This window comes from Entelurus aequoreus, linkage group LG15 (assembly GCF_033978785.1).
Source record: "Entelurus aequoreus isolate RoL-2023_Sb linkage group LG15, RoL_Eaeq_v1.1, whole genome shotgun sequence".
NCBI lineage: Eukaryota > Metazoa > Chordata > Actinopteri > Syngnathiformes > Syngnathidae > Entelurus > Entelurus aequoreus.
The window spans coordinates 12989097-13015918 of record NC_084745.1 but is presented as its reverse complement, the minus strand read 5'-3'; the positions used below and the strand labels follow the sequence as shown (position 1 = coordinate 13015918).

At 37.0% G+C, this 26822-nt stretch overlaps 1 protein-coding gene across 1 annotated transcript in view; it reads left to right on the top strand.

The window, feature by feature from the left end:
- Positions 1–8529: 8529 nt before the first annotated feature.
- Positions 8530–26822, top strand: part of reck (reversion-inducing-cysteine-rich protein with kazal motifs) — a 71299-nt gene continuing 53006 nt past the window's right edge. Inside the window, exon 1 of the mRNA XM_062021967.1 lies at positions 8530–8758. Within this exon, the coding sequence (XP_061877951.1) occupies positions 8686–8758 (73 nt within the window). The 5' untranslated portion in view covers positions 8530–8685. The remainder of the gene's footprint in view (positions 8759–26822) is intronic.

Here is a 26822-nt window from a genome sequence, read left to right as displayed (position 1 = left end):
TGCACAAGATAGTTTCTGGTGTGCACCAGAAAGCATTGGATGCGTGCAGATGGTTTGAGGTGTGTGTGAAAATGCCAGTTCAGGAGTTAATTTGGCTGTATTTCTAACTAGGACTTTCCCCCATGTGTGTTGTGGCAAAATGTCAATGCCTGCCAAAAAAGTATTTCCTGAACCTACATTTTTGTCTTGGTGTGTCCACAGCGGATTACTAGGTGTGAGACAAACACTTTATCTTCCTGGTTATTGTAACGCTACGTGTTTGACATTATTCAAGACTTTATCATTCCCGGAAAAGGACAGTTTTCCTCTTCTCTGGCATTAATGTAATTTAAAGGACTGTTAGTCCGATGTTGATGTTATAAAACTTCTTTCTTGTTTGGAAGATACACACACAATTGTAACTGTTATTTTTTCCTGCACATAATAAATATGTACAACATGTTTGGATGTATTCATTTATGTAAAATTGTCATTAAATGTAATATTGCCTGACAAAAAGTGATTCGTCGTAATATTTTGATATTTACACATCACATATTTACACACGCGCATTTTACTAGAATACCCTTATGAGCATTACATACTGTACGTATATATGTATGGTATTTTTTTTAAAAATTTTGTCATAAAGAAATACAATCATGTTTGCTTACGGACTGTATCCCTGCAGACTGTATTGATCCATATTGATATATAATGTAGGAACCAGAAATATTAATAACAGAAAGAAACAACCCTTTTGTGCGAATGAGTGTAAATGAGTGTAAATGGGGGAGGGAGGTTTTTTGGGTTGGTGCACTAATTGTAAGTGTATCTTGTGTTTTTACATATCTAAAAAAAAAAAAAAAAAAAATTATAAAAATTATTATTTTTTTAAATTCCCCCATGTCCCTTTAGGGGCTCCGTAGTCATTCATCACTTATCCATTTTTTCCTTTAAAACACTTTTTCTTTATGCTTTCTTTCTTTGCTTTATTTGCATAAATCATAATGTGACAAAACATATTTATTTATCTTATTTATTTATTGTGGACACAACAAACCAAAAATACTGTATAATACTACATCGTTGACATTATTGCTCTGTTTGATTTCCTCGTCTAATTGAGTCACACACAAACTAGCATGCTAATCACTAGCTGGCAACTTGTGTGCTAATCGCTAGCGGGCAATTAGAGCTAATTGCTAGCTGACAACTAGTGCGCTGATCGCTAGCTGGCATCTAGAGCGGTAATCGCTAGCTGAATACTAGTTAACTAATCCCTAGCTGACAACTAGTGCGCTGAACGCTAGCTGGCATCTAGAGCGGTAATCGCTAGCCGACAACTAGTGCGCTGATAGAATCAGAATCAGAATCAGAAGAGTTTTATTGCCATTGTTTGAGAACGGGTTCACAAACTAGGAATTTTACTTGGCGCAATAGTGCAACATAAAACACATATAACACAGAATAGAATAACATGAGCTGTAACTGAGCTATCAGATCTTGTTATTGTTCATGTGTCTGATGGCCGAGGGGAAAAACTGTTCAGGTGGCGGGAGGTGTGGGTCTGGATGGACCGTAGTCTCCTGCCTGAGGGGAGAGGGGAGAATAGTTTGTGTCCAGGGTGAGAAGAGTCAGCTGTGATCCGACCCACACGCCTCCTGGTCCTGGAGGAGAACAGGTCCTGGAGGGGTGGGAGTTTGCAGCCAAACACCTTCTCAGCAGCACGGACCATGTGCTGCAGTCGATGCTTGTCCCGGACTGTGGCGCCGGGGAACCACATGGTGATGGAGGAGGTGAGGATGGACTCGATGATGCACCTTCGGTTTTTTCAGCTGCCGCAGGAAGTACATCCTCTGCTGGGCCTTCTTGATGAGGGAGCTGGAGGTCGGCTCCCACTTGAGGTCCTGGGTGATGGTGGTGCCCAAGAAACGGATGGAGTCCACAATGGAGACGGGGGTGGGAGAGTGAATCTGGGTGAGGGGGGATGGTGGGGCTTTGACTTTCCTGAAGTCCAAGATCATCTCCACTGTTTTCTGGGCGTTCAGCTCCAGGTTGTTGAGGCTGCACCAGGACGCCAGCCGGTCGACCTCTCTCCTGTAGGCGGACTCGTCGCCATTCGAGATGAGCCCGATAGCTAGCTGACAACTAGAGCTAATCACTAGCTGACCACTAGTTCACTAATCCCTATCTGACAACTAGTGCACTAATTGCTAACTGGCATCTAGAGCAGTAATCGCTAGCTGACAACTAGTTCACTAATCCCTAGCTGACACCCAGTGCGCTGATCGCTACCTGGCATCTAGAGCGGTAATCGTTGGCTGACAGCTAGTTCACTAATCCCTTGCTGACAACTGGTGCGCTGATCGCTAGTTGGCAACTAGAGCTAACCGCTAGCTGAAAATTACTGCACTAAATTCTAGCTGACAACCAGTGCATTCATCGCTAGCTGAGAACTAGTGCGCTTATCGCTAGCTGGCACCTAAAGCGCCAATTGATAGCTGACAGCAAGACGTTAATCGCTAGCTGACAGCTAGAGTGCTAACCACTAGCAGACAACTAGGGCGTTAATCGCAATCTGACAGGTAGAGTGCTAATCCCTAGCTATTTTAAATGCTGAATGAATATACCAATATAATTACTTACCGTGAATATATTAATACAAGTAGTTATTCAAGTTATGTGTTCTTATCTATCCACATACAACTACAAAATGTGTACTTAAAGACATTTACATTTGTCAAAAAGTTGCTGGGAGAAATATGAAAAATTATATTAAAAAAACAAACAACATTTTTTTTAAAGCCCCCCCTGCAGTTCCTCTCAAGCCCTCTCGGGGTCGCCACCCCCTGTTGAAGACCTCTGGTGTACAATATAGGTTTTGCGTTTCAGGATGTGTTTTGTTTTTCCCACTATTTGAATATTTTCCCACACAAATATTTGATGTGAGGTTTCCAGAATAAAAACTGCTTATGTATGTTCTTTCAATTAAACTTATCAATTTCCAATTGTACATGAATCTGTACTTTACAGCATGAAATCAGTCTTGTTCAAAAGTAAAGGTTGTTAAGAATTTAAGATGATTAAAATGATTTAGGAATGTATTTTTGTCAACACTCGCTCCAAGTCCTTCCCAAAACCAAAAAAGGTTTGTGTCATCAGCAAAAAGTACAAACTTAAAAGTATCTGACACTTGTGTACACAGTAAACAATGTGGGAGTCAACACGGAGCCCTGTGGAACGTCACAAGGCATTTAAGAATGTTCTGACTTGTGTTGAGCCATTTGTACACACTTGTCAGTTGCCTATACATTTATTATATTTGTTTAAATGTCTCAAGTCAAATGAAGGGTGAAAACACGAATCGACAAATCATGCTGTCACGAGTGCTGACTCCCGCCCCCCACATCCTCTTCACCACGGCCTTTGACCCCGAACAAAGAGGGGCGTCTCATTGGATAAGGATTTCCCAGCTGTTAAACGCTGCGGCACAAAAAGCCCTTTGGCTGAGTGGACGCGCAAATTAGGAGGACAATGAGGGGCACACTTGGGCACCCCCCACCCCCTCTTCCTGTCTCACTCGTCCTACAAAATATCTTTGAAATACATGATCTTCATTAGAACATTTGCGATGTGACAATAGTATTATAAAGTCACAGCGCTTTACTCTTTTCACACCACTGACCTCCAAATGTGAAAAAAAGTATATTTCTATTAAAAAATAATAGCCCATAATGACAAAATACAATACCATTTTTTAGGTGTTTTTTTTATTTTTTTTGGAAAATCAATCACATGTACGTTTTCAGAGCATTTGCTGGAATATTAATTATATTAATAATAATAACATAATATTAACAATAATAATTTTAATAATATTAATTATTATATAATAATATTAGTCATAATAATAATAATAATGATGATGCTGATGATGATAATGAGGATCATGATGAGATGAGGATGATGATGAGGATTATGATAATGTTAATGACGATGATAACATTAATGACAATAATAATGATAATAATAAGAATAATAATAATAGTAAAGTAAGAATTATAATGATAATGATGATGATAAATGATATACTAATTATATGATAGTAATGCTAACGATGATGATAATTACAATGATAATAATAATGATGATGTGAATGTTGTCTGTCTATCAGTGTTGGCCCTGCGGTGAGGTGGCGACTTGTCCAGGGTGTACCCCGCCTTCCGCCCGAATGCAGCTGAGATCCAGCACCCCCCGCGACCCCGAAAGGGACAAGTGGTAGAAAATGGATGGATGGACGGATGAATGATAAAATAATGATGAAAAAAAAATTTCTAAATATGGTTAAAAATAATAATAAGAAGAAACTGTAAACACCGTGTATGGTGAGAATGGTGTTCTGCTGACCTCGACTGCAGATGTTGTGGATTGGTGGAGGGAATACTTCGAATACCTCCTCATCCAACACTTCTTCCTATGAGGAAGCAGTGCCTGGGGAATCTATAGTGGGCTCGCCTATTTCTGGGGTTGAGGTTGCTGAGGTAGTTAAAAAGCTCCTCGGTGGCAAGGCCCTGGGGGTGGATGAGATCCGCCCGGAGTTCCTTGAGGCTCTGGATGCTGTGGAGCTTTCTTGGTTGACAAGACTCTGCAACATCATGTGGACATCGGTGGCGGTACCTCTGGATTGGCAGACCGGGTTGGTGGTTCCTCTCTTTAAGAAGGGGTGTGTTCCAACTATCGTGGTATCACACTCCTCAGCCTTCCCGGTAAGGTCTATTCAGGTGTACTGCAGAGGAGGCTACGCCAGATAGTCGAACATCGGATTCAGGAGGAACAGTGTGGTTTTCGTCCTGGTCGTGGAACTGTGGAACAGCTCTATACTCTCGGCAGGGTCCTTGAGGGTGCATGGGAGTTTGCCCAACCAGTCTACATGTGTTTTGTGGACTTGGAGAAGGCATTCGACCGTGTCCCTCGGGAAGTCCTGTGGGGAGTGCTCAGAGAGTATGGGGTATCGGACTGTCTGATTGTGGCGGTCCGCTCCCTGTACGACCAGTGTCAGAGCTTGGTCCGTATTGCCGGCAGTAAGTCGGACAAGTTTCCAGTGAGGGTTGGACTCCGCCAAGGCTTCCCTTTGTCACCGATTCTGTTCATAACTTTTATGGACAGAATTTCTAGTTGCATTTAGTACGTTGAGGGGATCCGGTTTGGTGGCTGCAGGATTAGGTCTCTGCTTTTTGCAGATGATGTGGTCCTGATGGCTTCATCCTGATCTTCAGCTCTCACTGGATCGGTTCGCAGCCGAGTGTGAAGCGACTGGGATGAGAATCAGCACCTCCAAGTCCGAGTCCATGGTTTTCGCCCGGAAAAGGGTGGAGTGCCATCTCCAGGTTGTGGAGGAGACCCTTCCCCAAGTGGAGAAGTTCAAGTACCTCGGAGTCTTGTTCATGAGTGAGGGAAGAGTGAATCATGAGATCGTCAGGCGGATCGGTGCGGCGTCTTCAGTAATGCGGACGCTGTATCGATCCGTTGTGGTGAAGAAGGAGCTGTGCCGGAAGGCAAAAAAGTTTACCGGTCGTTCTACGTTCCCATCCTCACCTACAGTCATGAGCTTTGAGTTATGACCGAAAGGACAAGATCACGGGTACAAGCGGCCGAAAAGAGTTTCCTCCGCCGGGAGGCGGGGCTCTCCCTAAGAGATAGGGTGAGAAGTAGAGATGTCCGATAATATCGGCCTGCCGATATTATCGGCCGAAAAATGCTTTAAAATGTAATATCGGAAATTATCTGTATCGTTTTTTTTATTATCGATATCGTTTTTTAAAATTTATTTTATTTTATTTTTTTAAATCAACATAAAAAACACAAGATACACTTACAATTAGTGCACCAACCCAAAAAACCTCCCTCCCCCATTTTCTTTCTGTTATTAATATTCTGGTTCCTACATTATATATCAATATATATCAATACAGTCTGCAAGGGATACAGTCCGTAAGCACACATGATTGTGCGTGCTGCTGGTCCACTAATAGTACTAACCTTTAACAGTTAATTTTACTTATTTTCATTAATTACTAGTTTCTATGTAACTGTTTTTATATTGTTTTACTTTCTTTTTTATTCAAGAAAATGTTTTTAATTTATTTATCTTATTTTATTTAATTAATTATTTTAAAAAGGACCTTATCTTCACCATATCTGGTTGTCCAAATTAGGCATAATAATGTGTTAATTCCACGACTGTATATATTGGTATCGGTTGATATCGGTATCGGTAATTAAGAGTTGGACAATATCGGAATATCGGATATCGGCAAATAAGCCATTATCGGACATCCCTAGTGAGAAGATCTGCCATCCGGGAGGAGCTCAAAGGAAAGCCGCTGCTCCTCCACATCGAACGCCTCCCTGGGGAGGTATTTAGGGCACGTCCGACCGGTAGGAGGCCACGGGGTAGACCCAGGACACTTTGGGAAGACTATGTCTCCCGGCTGGCCTGTGAACGCCTCGGGATCCCCCGGGAGGAACTGGACGAAGTGGCTGGGTAGAGGGAAGTCTGGGTTTCCCTGCTTAGGCTGCTGCCCTCGCGACCCGACCTTGGATAAAGAAGATAGATGGATAGATGGATGGATGGAGAATAACAATAATAACAATAATCATGATAAAATACGAATGATAAAAATAATATTGATGATTAAAATAACAAAAGTATTAAATGATGTAATAATAATAATATTAATAACAATCATAATGATGATAGAATAATAATGATATAATGACAATGTAATAATTGTAGTAAATACTAATAATAATACAATAATTATAAAATAAGAATTATGAAAACAATGATAATAATAATTAATATAACAACAAAATGATAATGATGATGTTGATAAGAATAACAATAAATGATGATGCGATGACAATAATAATAATGACGATGATGATGATAACAATAATAATAATGATAGTAAAATAAGAATTATAATGATAATGATGATAATAAATGATGTACTCATTATATGATAATAATGCTAATGATGATGATCATTATAATGATAATGATAATGATGATAATAAAATAATGATGAAAAAAACAATTGTAAAGATGATAATAATAATAATAATAATAAGAAGAAGAATAACAATAATAATAATGATGATAAAAATATGAGTAATAAAATAATATTGATGATGATATAGGGAAAATATTAAATGATGTAATATCAATAATAATATTAATAATAATGATAAAATACTAATAATTATATAATAAGAATGTAATAATAGTAGTAAATAATAACAATAATTTCAAATAAGAATTATGATTATAATGATATTAATAATTAATACAACAATAAAATGACAATAATGATGTTGATAATAACAATAATAAATGACAATAAGGATGATAATAATAATAATAATAATGATGATGATGATAAGGATAATAATAATAATAATGATGACGATGATGATGATAATCAAAATAACAATGACGATAATAAAAAATCATTATAATAATGATGGTAATAATAATACAAATACAAATAATATAAATAATATTGATAATGATGAAAATAACGAAAATATTAAATTATGTAATAATAATGATAATACTACTACTAAATAATATAATGATAATGTAATAATAGTAGTAGTAATAATAATAATAATCATAATAATAATCATAATTATAATGACAAATATAAAAAATGAATAGTGATGATGACAACAATGACAATATTAAATGATGCAACAATAATAAAAATAATAATAATAATAATAATAATAATGATAAATATAAAAAACTAATAGTGATGATGATAACAATGACAATATTAAATGATGCAATAATAATAAAAAATAATAATAATAACAATAATAATAATAACACAATAACAACAATATAATGATCATGTGATAATGTAGTACTAGCAATAAAAATAACAGTAATAATAATAATAATAATAGACTTGTCCAGGGTGTACGCTGCCTTCCGCCCGAGTGCAGCTGGGATAGGGTCCAGCACCCTCGCGACCTCGAGAGAGACAAGCGGTAGAAAATGGATGTATGGATGCATAATAATAATACAGGGTTGTCTCTTGTCACACATCCGTGGTGTCACATTCTCACAGACGTGATGCTGTATTGAGAAAATGCTATCAATACTTATGTGCAGGTAAATTATTGTGTTACTTTTTAATTTGTACATTTGCAAACACTTACAAGACAGACTTTTTAATGTTGTCATGATGGGTTGTTGGGTGTCCACATTCTATTTTTAGAAAAAAAACATGATAGTATTTAATCGAAATGTTATGTAAGAAGTGAAGCGTTGGGAGTATTTTACAGATATTTTGTATGTACTGTATGTACTGTGTATAACTTATTTGTATATAGGGTTGAAATATGTTTACAACAATTGCAAATATTAAAATTAATTTTCTTTGATTTGAAAAAGTTTGGTCTCTTCTCACGTGAACAATCTTTGTCAGGTTCTGTTAGTGGACAGTGTGGTCCCTTGTGCGCATGTGCGCAGAAAGACATGAGCAGAGGGACGTTAAATGGATCATGTCTTTCATGTCTTCTGTCCACATGTCCTCTTCCTTTATTCCTCCCGTGTCTTCATTCTTCATGTCTTCTGCTGTCTACGTGTCTTCATGTCTTCTGCTCCATAATGCACTTTAGGACTTCAATAAGATGTTGGAGTGTTTGCAAATCGTTGCTGTTCTCTTCGCCCTCAACTTTGTCTTCCCGCCGCTGCTTGCTCAGGGTAAGTGTTACAGTTATGTCATTTTGAGTATTTACTCACTGTTCATGTTACATTTATATAATTATGAATAGTTAGTCACTATCATTGTTACATTATCCCAGGCATGGAGATATATGTCCACTATTAGTGTTACATGTCTGCTAGCATGGATGTAAATGTTACATTTAAGGCGTATACAACCGTGAATATTTACAAATACCCACTATTAATATTTTCATTTATTATGACATATCCCAACCAGCTTAATTAGATGGAGAGAAAAAATGCTTTTTTATTTTGTCAAACGTGTTTAAAAGTTATTTGTTGATTTAGTGACAGCTGGCGCCCTGTCTGGCTTTTTTTTTTTTTTTTTTTTTTTTACTGCCAAACTTCACCGTCAAGCCATACGAAGTCATAATATCGCGACAAAAAAGTTAAAAAGTCGTCAAATGTTATTCATATGGTGACTAAAAAGAAAGAAAGTTCATCGTCGGAAGTGTGAAAAAAGTAACGTTTTAAACGTGTTGCGTTTAAGTACTTCCAGAAAGTGGGGAAAAAAACGGGAGTGTCGAAGTCAAGTTTTTAATAGTTTTGTATCGCGACGATGGAACACGTTAAATAATATTTCATTATCCACTAAATGGGATAATTGTTTACACTATAAACATCCGAAACGGAGTGGCTTGACAACATGGCTGTTCAATTTTAATGACGAAACAATTGACAACAATATATTCTTGTCTTGAAAAAACAATATGGTCGTTGAATAACTTGTTTATTGTTGTTGTTTTTATAGTTAAAGTTAGCAACTGACGGGCTTTTGGTTAAGAAAGTGAAAGCAAACTTGATATGAGCACTCTTGAATGTACATTTCAAGCTCCAATAGATGCATGACTTCTTTAATTAATCTATCTTACAAATATGCTTTATTGTGATTAAATCATGTATTTATCTTTCATACAAATACAACTAACATCTAATTTCATGATGTGTTCAGGCAGATGTATCTAAAGTGTAGCCTTTTGCAGCCTGCAGCTTGATTTTTCTTTTTTTTTGGCTTTATGGATTCACATTGGACCACAAAATATGAAATATAAATGTTTCTGAGTAACAGTAGTGACATTTCAAACAAATACCACTGTACTTGTTTTGTAGCAAATACAGAAAATATATTTTTTAACCTGATTTTATTTATTTGAACACTATGAAAACGCTTCAGTGTAAGTCAAGTGATGCTAAACTTGTGTATATATATTTCAATATTGATTGTTAGTGTGATATTTTGTTCAATAGTCCATCCTTTTCTTCATTTAAAATGTCAACACAGGCATGTAAAACAATGTAAACACAATTTTAAAATCACATCGAACACTTAACAATAAGCTCTTAAAGGTGAAGGTGCAAAAATAAGGAATATGTAAAGTAAATTGTTTAATTAGGTGTCAGAAAACGTGAAAATGTAAACATAGAGAAACCTGAGAACTATTTTCTGCAGGTTTAGTGCCAGGAAGTTACAGCTGTGCTCTAAAGAGTGAGCGCGGCTGAGGTGGTGTTACTACAGCCCCTTTAAAAAAAAATCCCAAAAAAGTGCCAAACTGTCCAGGTGACTTTTCCTCTTTTATACACAGTTTCCTCATTTTGACTTTCTCTTCTCACTCCATGCAAATAATCAACCGCCAGACAAGCAAACACTGTTACCGTTGCTCGGTAACCAGAGAGCGAGTGCCTTTGTTCATGCAACCAATCTTGCTACGCAACTTCCGTTTTCTTCCAACGCAGAAGAAAAAAAAGTAATCGAATATTCTATCGAAAGCATTTTTTATGGATATCGATCATATCGTAGATTGATATCGTTTTATTGCCCAATCCTACGTGGACGATTCTAAATTGGCTGACAAACGTCCAAATATGGATGAAAAAGTTAATTTAGACGGTTCAAAAATGCAGGTGTAGCGCAGAAAAGCATGCAGCAAACGGCAGGCGTGAAGAAGGGAGAAGCCATGCTAATTGTTAAACTAGGTTGAATGTGAAGTAGTGAAACAACTAAAGAACATGTGCTTTGTACAATTCAACATAATTCATGCTAATTTACTTAGACTGGTCAAATCTAGTTTATGTTGCATGCGATTACATCCGAAAACTGGAAATGATGAAATACGTTATCGTTATACATTAGCTGCAAAAGGAGGAGACTTATATAAATACATATACACTACCGTTCAAAAGTTTGGGGTCACATTGAAATGTCCTTATTTTTGAAGGAAAAGCACTGTACTTTTCAATGAAGATAACTTTAAACTAGTCTTAACTTTAAAGAAATACACTCTATACATTGCTAATGTGGTAAATGACTATTCTAGCTGCAAATGTCTGCTTTTTGGTGCAATATCTACATAGGTGTTTAGAGGCCCATTTCCAGCAACTATCACTCCAGTGTTCTAATGGTACAATGTGTTTGCTCATTGGCTCAGAAGGCTAATTGATGATTAGAAAACCCTTGTGCAATCATGTTCACACATCTGAAAACAGTTTAGCTCGTTACAGAAGCTACAAAACTGACCTTCCTTTGAGCAGATTGAGTTTCTGGAGCATCACATTTGTGGGGTCAGTTAAACGCTCCAAATGGCCAGAAAAAGAGAACTTTCATCTGAAACTCGACAGTCTATTCTTGTTCTTAGAAATGAAGGCTATTCCACAAAATTGTTTGGGTGACCCCAAACTTTTCAACGGTAGTGTACATACATTTAAGATGCATCAATTATTGATTTATCCTAGCCGCTGAATGGTAACTTTCATTGAATAATTGATAGTAAATAATCAATAATTTATGGAGGTTGGTTTTGAGATGTTTACTAAAATGATCAAATATGACAGTTTTGACATCCCTGTGTTTTTATGTTAAATAAAAACACTCAAAATGAATACTGGCAGGGACTTCACGATACCATTTGTACGCTTGTAACAGTAAATATATAAGAATATTAATTAGAGGTGGGGGAAATAATAGATTTTGAGTTGCATCGCAGTTTGGACATGTACATCGATAATCTATTCATTTATCGTCAATAAAGAAATGCAGACGGTTTGAGAATTTGGCTGATTGCAGCGTGCCATCTCACTGAGAGATTCGACCAGCTGCTTTATTTTAGGGCACTTATGTTCCAGTTTTGCACACATTTTCATTAATTTGTCAAATTAATGAACATGTTTCTAATGACAAATTACACTGTTTTTTAATGAATGCTTATTTTAGGGAAACAAAAAGAAATGTAAAACTGCATCGATATATATGTAAATTATAGATGCATCAAAAAAAATCGATTTTTATTCGAATCATAGCTCCTGAATCATAATCGTGCCCAAACATTCCTACCTCTAATATTAATGTATAATGGCCTCATGATATTATTACACAATTACCGATAAAAAAAAAAATGTTCGTACAAATTAATGGATAGCTTTGTAATCTTAGGTCAGGGTGACAAACAGATATTTAAGTATTTATAAAGAAAACATTTATGTAATATATATGTTTTTGTTGCATAATCAGATGACATGCAATGGCATGCAGTACAAGCAATTTTCTATCAAAAATGAAAGAACGAACACATTAGTTTTAAAGATGAAGTGTTTTATTGGCGCATTTTATTTCCAGGCTTGTGTGGGCCACATAAAACAATGTGGCCATAGGGCTGGGTACCGTTCACATTTGAACCGATTTCCCCGTACCTGGTAATCGGTACTGGTACTAAATTGTACCAATGCTCTGTACTTTTGTGTGTGTTGATAAATATAATTGTTTTAGATGATAGAATCAAATTTTTATTGCAACATTTATAAATGAGCTGATTATGACAACTTCTGTCTAGTTCGTATGTCTTGTTTTATTATCATTTGTAAGTATGACATTAAGTTGTAAGCCCAAGGCATGAGATGGCAGTAGTGTATAGTTATGGTGTGTGTTTTTTTTATTGTGCCCTGAAAAGTGTTAATACGTTAAGAACTGTACCTGTTACGCACCAGCTGTTTGATTGTAACGGGCATCTCACATTTGGGGGGGTTGAAATCGGCATGTAAAATCGCTAATGCTACTCAGTAGCATGTCAATAGCAAAGCCAATGTATATTAGCATCAAGCTAGTGCATTTTTGGAAAAAGTGGAGCCTTACTTTACTTAGGGTTTTTTTGAGTCAGTGAATATTGCAAGGTATTTGGTCGTTGCCACAAAAAGTACCTTATTCGGTATCCATTTCTATGTGGCGGGCCACATCTGGCCCCCGGGCCTTGAGTTTGACAGCTGTGCAATACAGTATCGTGATATAGCGATATTTTGCAATATTTTCAGGGGTGTCAAACTCATTTTAGCTCAGGGGCCGCATGGAGTAAAATCTGTGCAGCCGGACTATTAAAATCATGGCATTAAAACTAAAAAATAAAGACAACTTTAGATTGTTTTCTTTGTCTTACTTTGGCCAAAAATAGAAAAAAAACACATTATGAAAATATTACAATAAAAATATAGAAAAAATACCGGCAGCGGTAAAATGTATATCCATGAAGGAAAGAAGAAAGTGAATAAATGTTTATAACTGAATACATTTACATATGCATAAAAATGTGTTTTCTGTTGTATTATTTTTTTAATGAACTACCGTATTTTCCACACTATAAGGCGCAACTTCAATGAATGGCATATTTCAAAACTTTGTTCATATATAAGGCGCACCGGATTATAAGGCGCACCTATGCATCCATTAGATGGAGCTGCGCTAAATGGAATGTCAACAAAACAGTCAGATAGGTCAGTCAAACTTTATTAATAGATTACAAACCAGCGTTCTGACAACTCTGTTCACTCCCAAAATGAATAAACAGCTGTTTGATTATTTTCCCAGAGGTAAAGTCAGTGACGTGGTGTTTTGTTTATCTTTTGACAACAGCAAGGTATAACATGTAGTGCAACATTTATATCACATAGTGGAGGGGAACTTTTTCCAGATTCAATAAACACGTAAAAAACAGTGGTACTGTTACGGTAAATCAAACGTTAGTGCAATCACAATATAGTAACACTTGAAATAGTGCAGAGCTATAACAATATATCAATAACTCAACGTTGCTGAAACGTTAATGTCACACAACACAACACACAAAATAAACATGTAAAGCTCACTTTATGAAGTTATTCCTCATCCACGAATCCCTTAAATTCTTTTTCTTCAGTGTCCGAATTAAACACCATTGATTCGTTTATGTTAAATTCTCTCGCTGCTGCTCTATTCCCGTGTTTTACTGCGTGACTGATCGTCTTAAGTTTAAACTCTGCGTCGTAAGCCTGTCTCTTAATAGGAGCCATTTTTGGGTTAAAAGCGCTTCTTCTTCTACGGGGGAAAAAGAAGTCGCCGGCTGCTTACCGTAGAAGAAGAACTCCTTCTTCTACGGGGGAAAATGAAGTTGGCGGCTGCTTACCGTAGAAGAAGAAGAAGCACTTCTTCTTCTACGGGGGAAAAAGAAATTGGCAGCTGCACGCTTCTTCTTCTACGGGGGAAAAAGAAGTTGGCGGCTGCTTACCGTAGTTGCGAGACCTAAACTTTATGACAATGGAGTTTAGGTTTGTTGTGGCGCAATATTGGCCCATATATAAGGCGCACTGGATTATAAGGCGCACTGTCAGCTTTTGAGAAAATTGGAGGTTTGTAGGTGCGCCTTATAGTGCGGAAAATACGGTAAGTAACGTTTATGACAACCTTTTTCCAAAACACAATATAGAATATGAGATATAACAGGATAATGCATACATTTATCATTTGTTTTCAAAACACTTACAACAAATTGGGACCCCAAACATTTACTGTGGGACCCCAATTTTTTGACCTGATGGGGTCCCTGGGACCTCATTTTGAAAACTCCTAGTGCCAACACTGAGTTTGAGTTTGAGTTTGAGTTTATTTCGAACATGCAAGCATACAACATGATACATCACAATTTCCAGTTTCTCTTTTCAACATGTTCGAAAAGGAGTAGGAAGAAGCAGAGCTTATTTAATCCTACCCCTTTTCTATACATAACAGTTGCTAAAACTTTTTGTTCACTTCCTGTTCACTTTGTAGTTCAGGTTCTTCATCACGTACACAGCTACTCCTCCTCCATTTTTGTTGGTTCTGTTGATGTAGTTTAGTTCATATCCTTCCAGATCAAAATCTATTCCTTTTTTATCATCAATCCATGTTTCTGTGAAAGCAATCACCTTGAAGGGTTCGTTGATGTGTTCCAAAAAGTTCTTAATGTTGTTTTAGTTTGCATACAAGCTTCTGCTATTAAAATGAATAATTGACAATTTGTTATCACATTTAATGTTGCTATTACATTGATCATCTGTATAATAAAAACAATTACTACTGATGTGGGAGAAAAATGTTGTATCTGGATCTATATCATTTTCCAAATCCTGGTTTTTGTGATCTTTGTTGCAGACATTTTTTTAGTTCCATATTTTCTTATTCAACAATCTTTGATGTTGTTTCAATAATCTCTATAAGTGTAGGTGGATGCAATCCTGAATGTAGGTCCTCTTGTTTAGTCGTCTCTTGGAACGTAGTAGTGTCGATGCTGAATTTAGGTGCTTGTTTTCTGTCAGAGTCCATTATCATCGTTGTTGTGGCAGCTGTGTAAACTTTAAAAATTGTCCAGGTCCTTGATGTCATGGACAACAATTACTCTTGCTTCTGGACCTCCATTCAGCTTGATGTAGATTTTACAGTTGGCGCTCCAAGTTCCCTGGATTTTTCCCTGCTTCCTCAAGTCGCGTGCTTTCTTGGCGATTCCAGCATTACGTTTTGTGAGATGCTCATTCATGTACACATTTGTTCCCTTCAGCTTCTTTCCCTGTCTCAGCTGATGGAGTATTGGTGCCTGCAAAACAGCAGCAGGCGGCTGTGGCCTGCAGTCCGGTTCTAATACTAATCAAATATCATCCCGGGGGCCGTAGATAATTCATTCGCGGGCTGGATCTCACCCGCTGGCCTTGACTTTGACATCCCTGAACTACATAGTTCAGTGATCACTTAAATATAAAATATTTCCCTCTACTTCCTACTGTCTTGCTCACCGGTAATCCCGCACAGGTAGCTATACAGCCAACATGGGGCTTAAATTGCCCTCAAGTTTCCGTCGGCCCAAACGTGACTTAAAAAACATCAAAGTCATTAAAAGTTGATATTGTATCGTTAGACAAAGTATCGCAATAAGTTGCCATTTCGATATTTTTTCCCACCCCCCCCTAAGAGGCTTTGTCAACAACAACACTTTGTTTTCAACTTTGAAGCCTTTTGGCCTCCTGAAGACCTTTTGGTGGTTTCGATGTTGATGTCAAAATGTTGGCCGAACAAAGTCTACACGAGCCAGTTTAAGTCCACATGGGTTCAGGATGTGGATTTTGTGAGGATATCACTTTTACGTGTCCACATCTGCCTGAAAGGTGGACGTAACACGGCGCTTAGATCCTCATTTGGGCTGCACATTGTCTCCGCTTGCAGAAAAAACTCTCCGTCTCAGGGGTACCCCTAAGCAGGGCTGTACGCTTTGCTTTTTCACGAGTAGTACCAATGTTACTAAATGACAAAAATTAGTAACACAGAAAAAAATTAGGAGCAATATAAATGTTCTTAAGTGTCACAGTTTCATTACTAACACTCAAACAAGGTACACATGTACATACATATAAACACATTATAAGGCCTACTGTAATGCTCAATTAAAGACAGAGGATATCCCTAAACTGTACTAGCATTGTCGCTAACACCAGTCTAAGGCTGGGCCAAATGGACCAAAACTCATATCTCGATATAGTTTGGCCCATAAACTAAGCCATGTATGGAAATATCCTTTGACGTCAAGAAATATCTCCACCATGCCTTGATTAGGGATAAAAGTAGGTTTTGTGAAAGTCTACCAGCCTCTCTGTCCATGGCCACATTTGTCCACTACCAGATGCACGTGTGCTACTTTTTTTTTTTTTTTCAATACTCGTACAACCTATTTTTAGTCGCAATAAAATGCTCGCACTGTAAAGCCCGGATCCAAAGTCAGTCTTGTTTTTTTATTGGCTTGTGACTTTTTTTAGATATAAAATGAAATGTTTTAAATTGTTATTGTTGAACAATTGAACTTACAAACAACATATATTTAAGGCACTTTCAATACATTTCAATATTTTCAAATATCCACCAGGTTGAGCAATAAAATCCTTGCACAAACAAAAATGTCGGAAAAAGTAAAATAAGAGACAATACAAATAGATTTTAAAAATGGGCTTATTTAAAACAACTTCAATTCCTCAAATAAAGACAATAATTAAGTGTTTTTCTGTTAAGTTCTTGGTCAAGGGGGGGGGGGGGTGACCACAGGATGCAGAGACGAGAGACAAGGTGGAATTACAAAAATGAAAAATTTAACTAGACAAAAAGGTATAACTAAGGTCGATGGGGCAGAAGCGCACACCATGTAACCTGGACAAAATAGGTTCCTCAGAGGTCGGCAGGAGAAGAGGCCAGGGCGCACTGAGCAGGGCAAGAGTCCAACAAAATAATCCCTTTTACCTCAGGGGGGCTAGGAGATAAACACAGAAGATGTTAGGGAATTCAGGACTAAGTGGAGTTCAGGATACAATAACCGGCAAGGCCAAGCTGTCAGTGACGAGCCTAAATACTGGCGGGCTAATTGCGAGCAGGTGTACCTCAAGGTCCGCAACTCGCCGAGGACGAATCACTAAAAACACAGGTGCAGACAAAGGAGAAGGCAGGAAAACACAACTTTTTTTTTTTTACTATTTTCCAAAATTTTATTAATAATTTAAATAATTTTAAATACTTTAATAATCATGGGAAAAATTGGGTTTCACTTTAAGAAATCGACCTTTATGTATGAAAAATTTTGCTAGCAACTTAATAATATTAATAACCATTTCTAGATTGCTGTATATTTTCTATTTTTTTAGCATTTCCCAAGATTTTATTGATAATTTAAAATCATGGAAGAATTTGGGTTTTACTTTTAAGAAATCAACCTTTATGCATGAAATTTACTTTCAACATAAAATAAATAATAATTTCTTTATTGTTGTATTTTTTCTCTTTTTTTACGATTTTCCAAGATTTTGTTAATAATTTAAAATCACAGAAAAATTTAGATTTCACTTTAAGAAATCAACCTTCATGTATGAAAAATGTTGCTAGCAACTTAATAATATTAATAATAATTTCTAGATTACTGTATCTTTTCAATTTTTTACCATTTTCCAAGATTTTATTAATCATTTAAAATCATGGAAGAATTTGGGTTTCACTTTAAGAAATCAACCTTTATGTATGAAAAAAATTGGCTTGCAACATGATATTATTAGTAGTCATTTCTAGATTGATGTATCATTTCTATTTTTTTACTATTTTGCAAGATTTTATTAATGATTTAAAATCATGGAATAATTTGGGTTCCACTTAAAGAAATCCACCTTTATGTATGAAAATTACTTTCAACATAATATTATTAGTAATTTCTAGATTATTGTCTATTTTCAATTTTTTACCATTTTCCAAGATTTTATTAATAATTTAAAATCATGGAAGTATTTAGGTTTCACTTTAAGAAATCAACCTTAATGTATGAAAAATTTAGTTTGCAACATAATAATATTAATAGTAATTTCTAGATTGCTGTGTATTTTCAATTTTTTTCCATTTTCCTAATTTATATATAATTTAAAATCATGGAAGGATTTAGGTTTCACTTTAAGAAATCGACCTTTTATGTATGAAAAATGTTGCTTCCAAAATAATAATATTAATAATAATTTCTAGATTGCTGTTTTTCATAAATATGCCAAATGTAATCTCTTCAACCGTGAATCTGGACATCTCTTAATGCAAAGAATACAAATTATTAAGAGAAAAAAACTAGCATAGCATGCATGTGCTGTAAGTAAATAAGTAACGGTGGTTTTATTGCTGAAATATTATCTGTAATTTATATTGGTTTTAGCGTGTTTATTAGTAATCAATGTGAAGGATATCTTCAGTGGTTCTTATAAGGCCCTCGGAGGACAAAGTGTCAACCCCTGTGTTCAAAAGGTGTAATTAATGCCAAGAAATGACTTTTTTTGATGGTACTTGGTCTGCCTCCCGTCTTCCATGTTATGATGTTGTTGTAGAGGCGAGCTGTGAGAGAAAGCATCTGGAAACAATTTGACTCCTCAAAGCAGGAGGGGAGGAGACGGCAGAGGAGGAAGAAGTGGGGGGAGGAGAGTCAACGGCGTTTTCTTTCCGTGGGCGCTGTGATCAAGACGTCCCAGCCCACTAATGATAGTGTTGGAGCTTTGCTCTTACATTTCTCCCCTCTTATCGATTGTTGAATATGAAATGTTGTTTTTTGCCGGCCCGTGTCGAAGCTAAATATGTCCACGGCAACGTTGACGCCAAGGAACATAGAAAAATAAGCACCCTGGCTCTAAAATGAAGTGTACTTCTAGTAGGGCGGGGCGATATGGCTGAAAACTGTGTCACCATATAAGTGTTTTGTATCGGTCGATATAGGTAATATTAATATTTGTTATTACTTTTGAAAATATGGACCAGGAGAAAAATATATGAAATGGAAACATTTTTATTACAAATATAACCTTCCTCTGACTATAATCACCTCAGAAATGTCAACACAAGCATGGAAAACACTCAAAGAATGTAAACAAAATGTTAAAATCCCATTGAACTTTTAACAATAAGCTCTTAAAATGAAGGTGCAAAAATAATGTGTAAGAAATGCTTCATAAAGTGTAAGAAAATAGTGCAAAGTGTGAAAATGTAAACGTATAAGATTTCATGGGATTTAGTGATTAGGAGTGACAGATTGTTTGGTAAACGTTTAGCATGTTCTATATGTTATAGTTATTTGAATAACTCTTACCATAATATGTTACGTTAACATACCAGGCACGTTCTCAGTTGGTTATTTATGCGTCATATAACGTACACTTATTCAGCCTGTTGTTCACTATTCTTTATTTATTTTAAATTGCCTTTCAAATGTCTATTCTTGGTGTTCAATCAATCAATCAATCAATCAATGTTTATTTATATAGCCCTAAATCACAAGTGTCTCAAAGGGCTGCACAAGCCACAACAACATCCGCAGTGTTGGGTTTTATCAAATAAATTTCCCCAAAAAATGCGACTTATACTCCAGTGCGACTTATATATGTTTTTTTCCTTCTTTATTATGCATTTTCGGCCGGTGCGACTTATACTCCGGAGCGACTTATACTCCGGAGCGACTTATACTCCGAAAAATACGGTATTGATTTTTAATCGAGAATCGATTCTGAATCGAATCGTTACCTGTGGTGCCCAAAGATTCACAGCTATAGTAACGAGTGATCGATATATCCATAGATCGATTTATATTCCTCAAATTCAATTACATTGATCTGTGCTCTGCCGGTTGGCCTTCCACAAGTATCGATCTAACAGCGATTTAAAAAGTAATTCATTGATTTTATCGATACTAGAAAAGGAAACATTGGCTTTAAGAACGGCAGACTTCATATAAAGTTGTTTTTAGCATTTTTAAATGAATTAACACGTAAACTTTACGCCAGTCAGTCATCAAAACAAGTACAGCAGATACCGGAAGAAAAGCAGTTGAATGACTAATGAATAAGCCGTCATTGCTGTCCATTGTGTGAAAACAGTGAAGCTTTTGCAAAGACAGAGATGTTCTTAGTAAGTCGCTCACTGTTTGTCGGATATGTGAAACACAATAACAACACGACAAATTTGTACAACCGCCTACGGCGCCATTGGACACACGCCGACCACACCATTAAAGCAGCGTTCATGGAGAAGCACTGAAGCAACACAAAGTAAGATTTGGTTTCACTTGTTTAATATTACTGCAACGCTGTTTATTCAAATGAGAGTCGTGCACATGTTTGAATATTTGTTGACGAGTCATGTCAGAGTGTTGGCGCAAGGATGACGTCACAGGAGGTCGAATGTGATGTGAGTTGAATGAGCGCAGTCAGCGTGCTCGCTTCAAAAGAGTAGAAGTTCCTTTGTTTTTGTGTTTCAAAAGAATGCTTTAAACGAGTAAGAGCTACAAACATTGGACGGCTTCAACACCAGCAGATGTTTGAAACCTCCCAGCTTTAGAGACATAACTGCAGATCAGTTACATCATCTTGCGGATGCAAGTAAGGAGGGATATGGGACCGTCACCCACCTGCTGTTGCCCAATCACCAAGGTCTGGGACACAGTGCTTTCATCATGGGAAAGTCCAGGGTCGCACCTTTTAAAGCCTGTGACAATCACACCTATGGAACTGACAGCAGCTGTGGTGGAAGGTCAAATGGATAAGCTGAGGATAAAGCTGCAAGACTCTGTTATCTGGTCAGACAGTACCTCTGCTCTGAAATATATCAAACATGAAACGTCAAGGTTTCGCACCTGAACAGAGTCACTGAGAACCTCAAGATGTCTAATCCATCTCAGTGGAGGTATGTGCCTACCACACACAATCCGGCAGATCTTGCCTCCAGAGGTGTGTGTGTGGAATCTTTTCTAAAGAATGAAATGTGCACGTGTGGTCCCACTTTTCTCCTGCAACCAAAGGATGCTTGGCCTTTTAATCCGGATGACTTTGTAGAGTTACCGTCTGGAGACCCAGAAGTTATAAGCCAGAAGTTCCGTGGAACAAGAGAAAGGCGATGCTGTGACAAGTCTGATAAAGCGCAGCGCGTCATGGACACGTATTTTAAGAGTGATGGCCTGGATACTAAGGCTTAAGGCTTTGCCATTGCGTTTCAGGCAAGGGAAGCAAGGCAATGCCCATGTTTCTCAGTCTGCATCAAATGGAGGGAAGCGCAAATGTTCAGATTTGCCAAAGTTAACTCTCATTAAAAGAAATCAATGACAGTGACCTGGAAAATATCAAGTTCTGTCAGAGACAGAAGTACTCAGAAGAGTTTTTGCCTCTAAAGAGGAGATAATGTAAAAGTAAACACTCATATCTACTGGAATATGTTTTTTTAAGAGTTGTAGATTGGCTTAGTAAACCAGAGGAGTCTAAACACCCAACCATCTTCTGTTTCTCAAAACCCAGCCCTGTTTACCATCTGGTCTGTTTCACAAGGCGGACAGTTATGAATGCCAGAAGTGGACAAAGGTCAGGAAGAACTTCATTCCTGGAAACACCGTGATAATAATGGATGATTCTGCACCTCAAAGGGTTGGAAGGAGTATATTTAAGATTTCTCATTGTATCCCATTGGGTTGAGTTTTTTCTTGCCCTGATGTGGGATCTGAGCTGAGGATGTCGTGGTGGCTTGTGCAGCCCTTTGAGACACTTGTGGTTAAGGGCTATATAAATAAATATTGATTGATTGATTGACTCAAGCAGTCCCAGAGAAAAGGGGACAAGTACGGCAGACCCTGACAAGCACCCTCAGCAGATCTGTGACCAAAATCTGTCTTCTTCAGGAGTCTCCACAGTCCTGAAGGTTGTTTTGACTTGTTTGACTTAGACTCGATGTGAGTTTTGACTCACTTAGGACAAGTGCTGGTAACCTCTGTCCTAGACTTGACTTGAAATGACATGCTCAAGAAGATTGGCTCAAGATCTACCATGAACTTTATACTTAGGATGGACTACAGGCACCTCACAAAAAATAAAAAGAGACAACCTGATGCATTGTCTACAAAAAAACAACACCAAGGGCCCAGGAATTTGTATGATTTGTTTATGTGGGTTATGTGTTCGTAATTATTACTCAGGCATCTAAATGACCTAAAACACCTAAATGATGTAGAACAGGGATATCAAACGTACGGATCAGGCCCACGAACAGGTTGTATTCTGTTCGCTAGATAAATATGCTGAAATATTATGTATCCACTTCTAATTTCTCGTGTGATTAACGAAATGAGTCCAAATTCACAAGTTTTGTTGTACATGATGCTACATATGTACAGAATACACCACATGATGTTAGTACATCAGTGGAGGAAAACGAGTAAATTACATCAATAACATCCAGTAATTTGATTTTAATACAAATATTCATTTCATCTTCTGATAGATTAAAAATTAACACTAATGGGAGCATTTTAAAACTGTAGCGGACTCAAATCCGCCTATCATTTTGATGGAGGGGGTGGGTTGGTGGTAGCGGGGGGTGTATTTTGTAGCGTCCTGGAAGAGTTAGTGTTGCAAAGGGTTCTGGGTATTTGTTCTGTTGTGTTCTGTTGTGTTACGGTGCGGATGTTCTCCCGAAATGTGTTTGTCCTTCTTGTTTGGTGTGGATTCACAGTGTGGCGTATATTTCTAACAGTGTTAAAGTTGTTTATACGGCTACTCTCAGGGAAACCTGTATCGCTGTTGATCAAGTATGCGTTGCATTCACGTGTGTGTGCGTACAGAAGCCGCACGTATCTTGTGACTGGGCCGGCACGTTGTTAGAATGGATGAAAAGCGGACGTGACGACAGCTCGTAGAGGACGTTAAAGGCAGTGCCTTTAAGGCACGCCCCCAAGACTGTGGTCCGGGTGGACTACGAGATATAATGACTGATGAACACCTTCGTTCGATAATGAAGGTTGCCTCAGCTCAAAGCCTGAGCCCTGACATTAATGAACTAGCATCCAAGAAAAGATGCCAGGTATCTGTCTTGGGCACATCAGATTAGATCAGTGTGTTGCAAACTGAGCAGTTTAAAGTCCTGAATGGTTGGTTTATTCATTATTTTATTTTAAAATGTATTAGCCTGTGGAAAAAGCTAATGTTGATATTTACCTCAGAAGGCTGCAAATAGAAAAGAGGCATTCAATTTTTATTTAAATTGTATTTGATATGCCATTGATATTTTTTAATTATTATTATTATTTGAAACTTGATTTTGCATGTCACTATAAAGTTATATAAGCCTTGCTTGTTCAATATTAAATGCAAAACTTGTTTGGGTCCCTATTAAAAGGTTAATTTGTTCAACCTTGGCCCGCGGCTTTGTTCAGTTTTAAATTTTGGCCCACTCTGTATTTGATTTTGACACCCCTGATCTAAATGATCCAAACAACTAAAAGGTCTAAAACATTTCAATGATCTAAATGTTATGAAACATTGAAACACCTAAAAATATTTAGATTGCATAAATATATAAAAGATTTAAAAGATCTAAAACATTACATGAATAATCAGTTCACCTCAATGTGAACAAAAGCCTGCATTTAGTGATTTTAACTGCGTAAATTCATAAAAACCATCCACTAATGAACTTCTTCATGATAAAGTCCATCTAGTCCAGGGGTGGGGAACCTATGGCTCTCGAGCCAGATGTGGCTCTTTTGATGACTGCATCTGGCTCTCAGATAAATCTTAGCTGACATTGCTTAACACGATAAGTAATGAATAATTCCGCTGGTAATCACAGTGTTAAAAATAACGTACAAAATGTAAAACATTCTCATGCATTTTAATCCATCCATCCGTTTTCTACCACACCTGTTCAAGAAGTCGCATTAATGGTAAGAAGTATTGTATTTATTATTGGTTAGCTTCAGAATAACAATGTTATTAAAAAGAATAAGAGACTTATTGTACTCTAAAAATGTTGGTCTTACTTAAAAATGCACGCATTTAGTTGTATTCAGTGTTAAAAAATATTATATGGCTCTCGCGAAAATACATTTTAAAATATTTGACTTTCATGGCTCTCTCAGCCAAAAAGGTTCCCGACCCCTGATCTGGGATGATTATTAATGCGCTTTATGTAAATAATGAATTCATTAATGCACAGGAAGTGAGGCCTCCCACCCCCCACCCCCGAGAGTCTGCAGCGTATATGAGGAATGCAGGAAGTGGCATGTTAGCGTAGCTTCTCTGGTGCTTCTTTGGGTCCACGTGTGTGTGTGTGTGTGTGTGTGCGTGTGTGTGTGTGTGTGTGTGTGTGTGTGTGTGTGTGTGTGTGTGTGTGTGTGTGTGTGTGTGTGTGTGTGTGTGTGTGTGTGGGTGCGCGTGCGTGTGCGAGTGTGTGTTTTGCCATATGGATAAAATCACATATTTTTTTAGAAAAAGGTCCATGACCATCCTCAAAAACAATTTTTAAATATTTTCCTATTTTTTGTCATTTATTTTTAACAGCTCCGATGTCAACAAAGAAAGTGATTGATGTATAAATGCTTTTTTTATACATTTAATTCATAAGCTGTAAATTATAAATATAATAGCTGAAATGACGCTCACTCATGAGTTTACAGTGAATCTGTTTACAATTCAATCCCACAATAAAATGTTATTGACCACGTTTCCATGCGCACAATATGAATATTGATATTCAAAATGTGTTGGTATCACCAAGCAATAAGAATATTTATGTTTACATGGTTGTCCGCTTACTCCCAAGGTTTGTCTGTTTGTGACATGAAAAGCATTGTGTGTATACATATTGTCAAATATCGTGTGTACAAAAGCGTCTTGTTTAACTTTTTCACATGTTGATGAATAATTTAGTATTGATAGATAACATGTCCATCATAGTATTAAAGTATTAAAGGATTTTTATTGGTTTTCTCCTCACCAAACAAATGTAAATATTTACAGTATGCCAAGTTGGAGTAAACAAATCCCACAATGCTTTGCCATATGAGCAGTGATCATGCAGAATAACTGCCTCATGTATACCTTTATATCAGCTAATATTGGATTGGTACATATTTCAGAGGTCCCATTTCACTTTTTATCAACCCCAATCTGAAGAAGGTGTTTACATGTTTAGAAAATGTTCACAATATTACCCGTAAATTCCAGACTATAAACCGCTACTTTTTTCTTACGCTTTGCACCCTGCAGTTTATGAAGCGGTGCGGCTAATTTATGGATTTTTCGTTGCTATAGGCCACAAAAGCAAATAGTTTTCATTGAACACAAGCAGAGACGTTGAAAAGGTGTGTTATTGTTTGTGCTCTGGCGCCATTTTTTGGACGAGTTCACTCAGTGCAGGTGCAGTGCTTTAAACCGGGAGTACAAAGCCGTTCCGTCTTCCAGTCGTCCATAGCGGTTCTACTCGTATGGATTCTTCATTCATCACTCCGAGCAACGTTTGTGAGTTTTACAGTATAACTAAAACAATTTTTACTTACTAGTAGTGTTTTCATGCATATTTGTACATTCGTATCGTAATGTAATCAAGCTAGCGTTGTTAGCATTAGCTAATATGTTAACACGTTTACGAATGTCTGTGCTAGTAATATTAACTTTCAACTGCATTCTTTTTGTATTGTTCTAGTTTCACAAATTCCCCAGTAAATTCACCAAAACGTCACTGTGGAGTTATTGAGTCTGTTTAGCTGATTGGAGAGCTAGCTTCTGCAGCTAGTGGGTCCATGACGATGACTCCTGTTTTGTTTGATCAGCCGTTTTACTGCCGTGTTACAGACACTGTTTGGAAACAATTATGGTACATTTACTAAAATGCTAAAAGTTTCTGTGTAAATAACTCATTTCACAACGTATATACTGTATCTGTGACTTATACTCTGGTGCCACTAATATTTGGAAATTGTTTTTTTTCTTCTAAAATTTAGTAGGTGCGGCTTATATTCGGGTGCGCTCTATAGAAGTATTTTATTTTAGTTAATATTATAAATCAACAGATTATTGGCGTCGATCTTTGGCATTTTGACGTATATTGGTATCGGCCTACTACATCAGAACTCCATCAGCAGATACAATAGATACACATATGATACAAGTATTGAGTGAGTAGATGGCGAGTTATTGTGATGTAGAGAAATGTCATATTTTTACCAATTTTCCCAGGAGATTGCTCATATTTTTAAACATAATAAACAAATGTTAATGCTCCTCTTAGACACACTTAATAGAGGTGTTTGTGAAATCCCCTGATGTCGTTCAGCTGCTAAATTAACCTCAACATTAGCGCCGCATAAAACATTATGTCGCTAATGGTCCCACATTTACTGAAAAAAACAACCTTAAATCTTCTCCAGCTGTTTACTAACATATACTAGTGATGTTTAAAGGG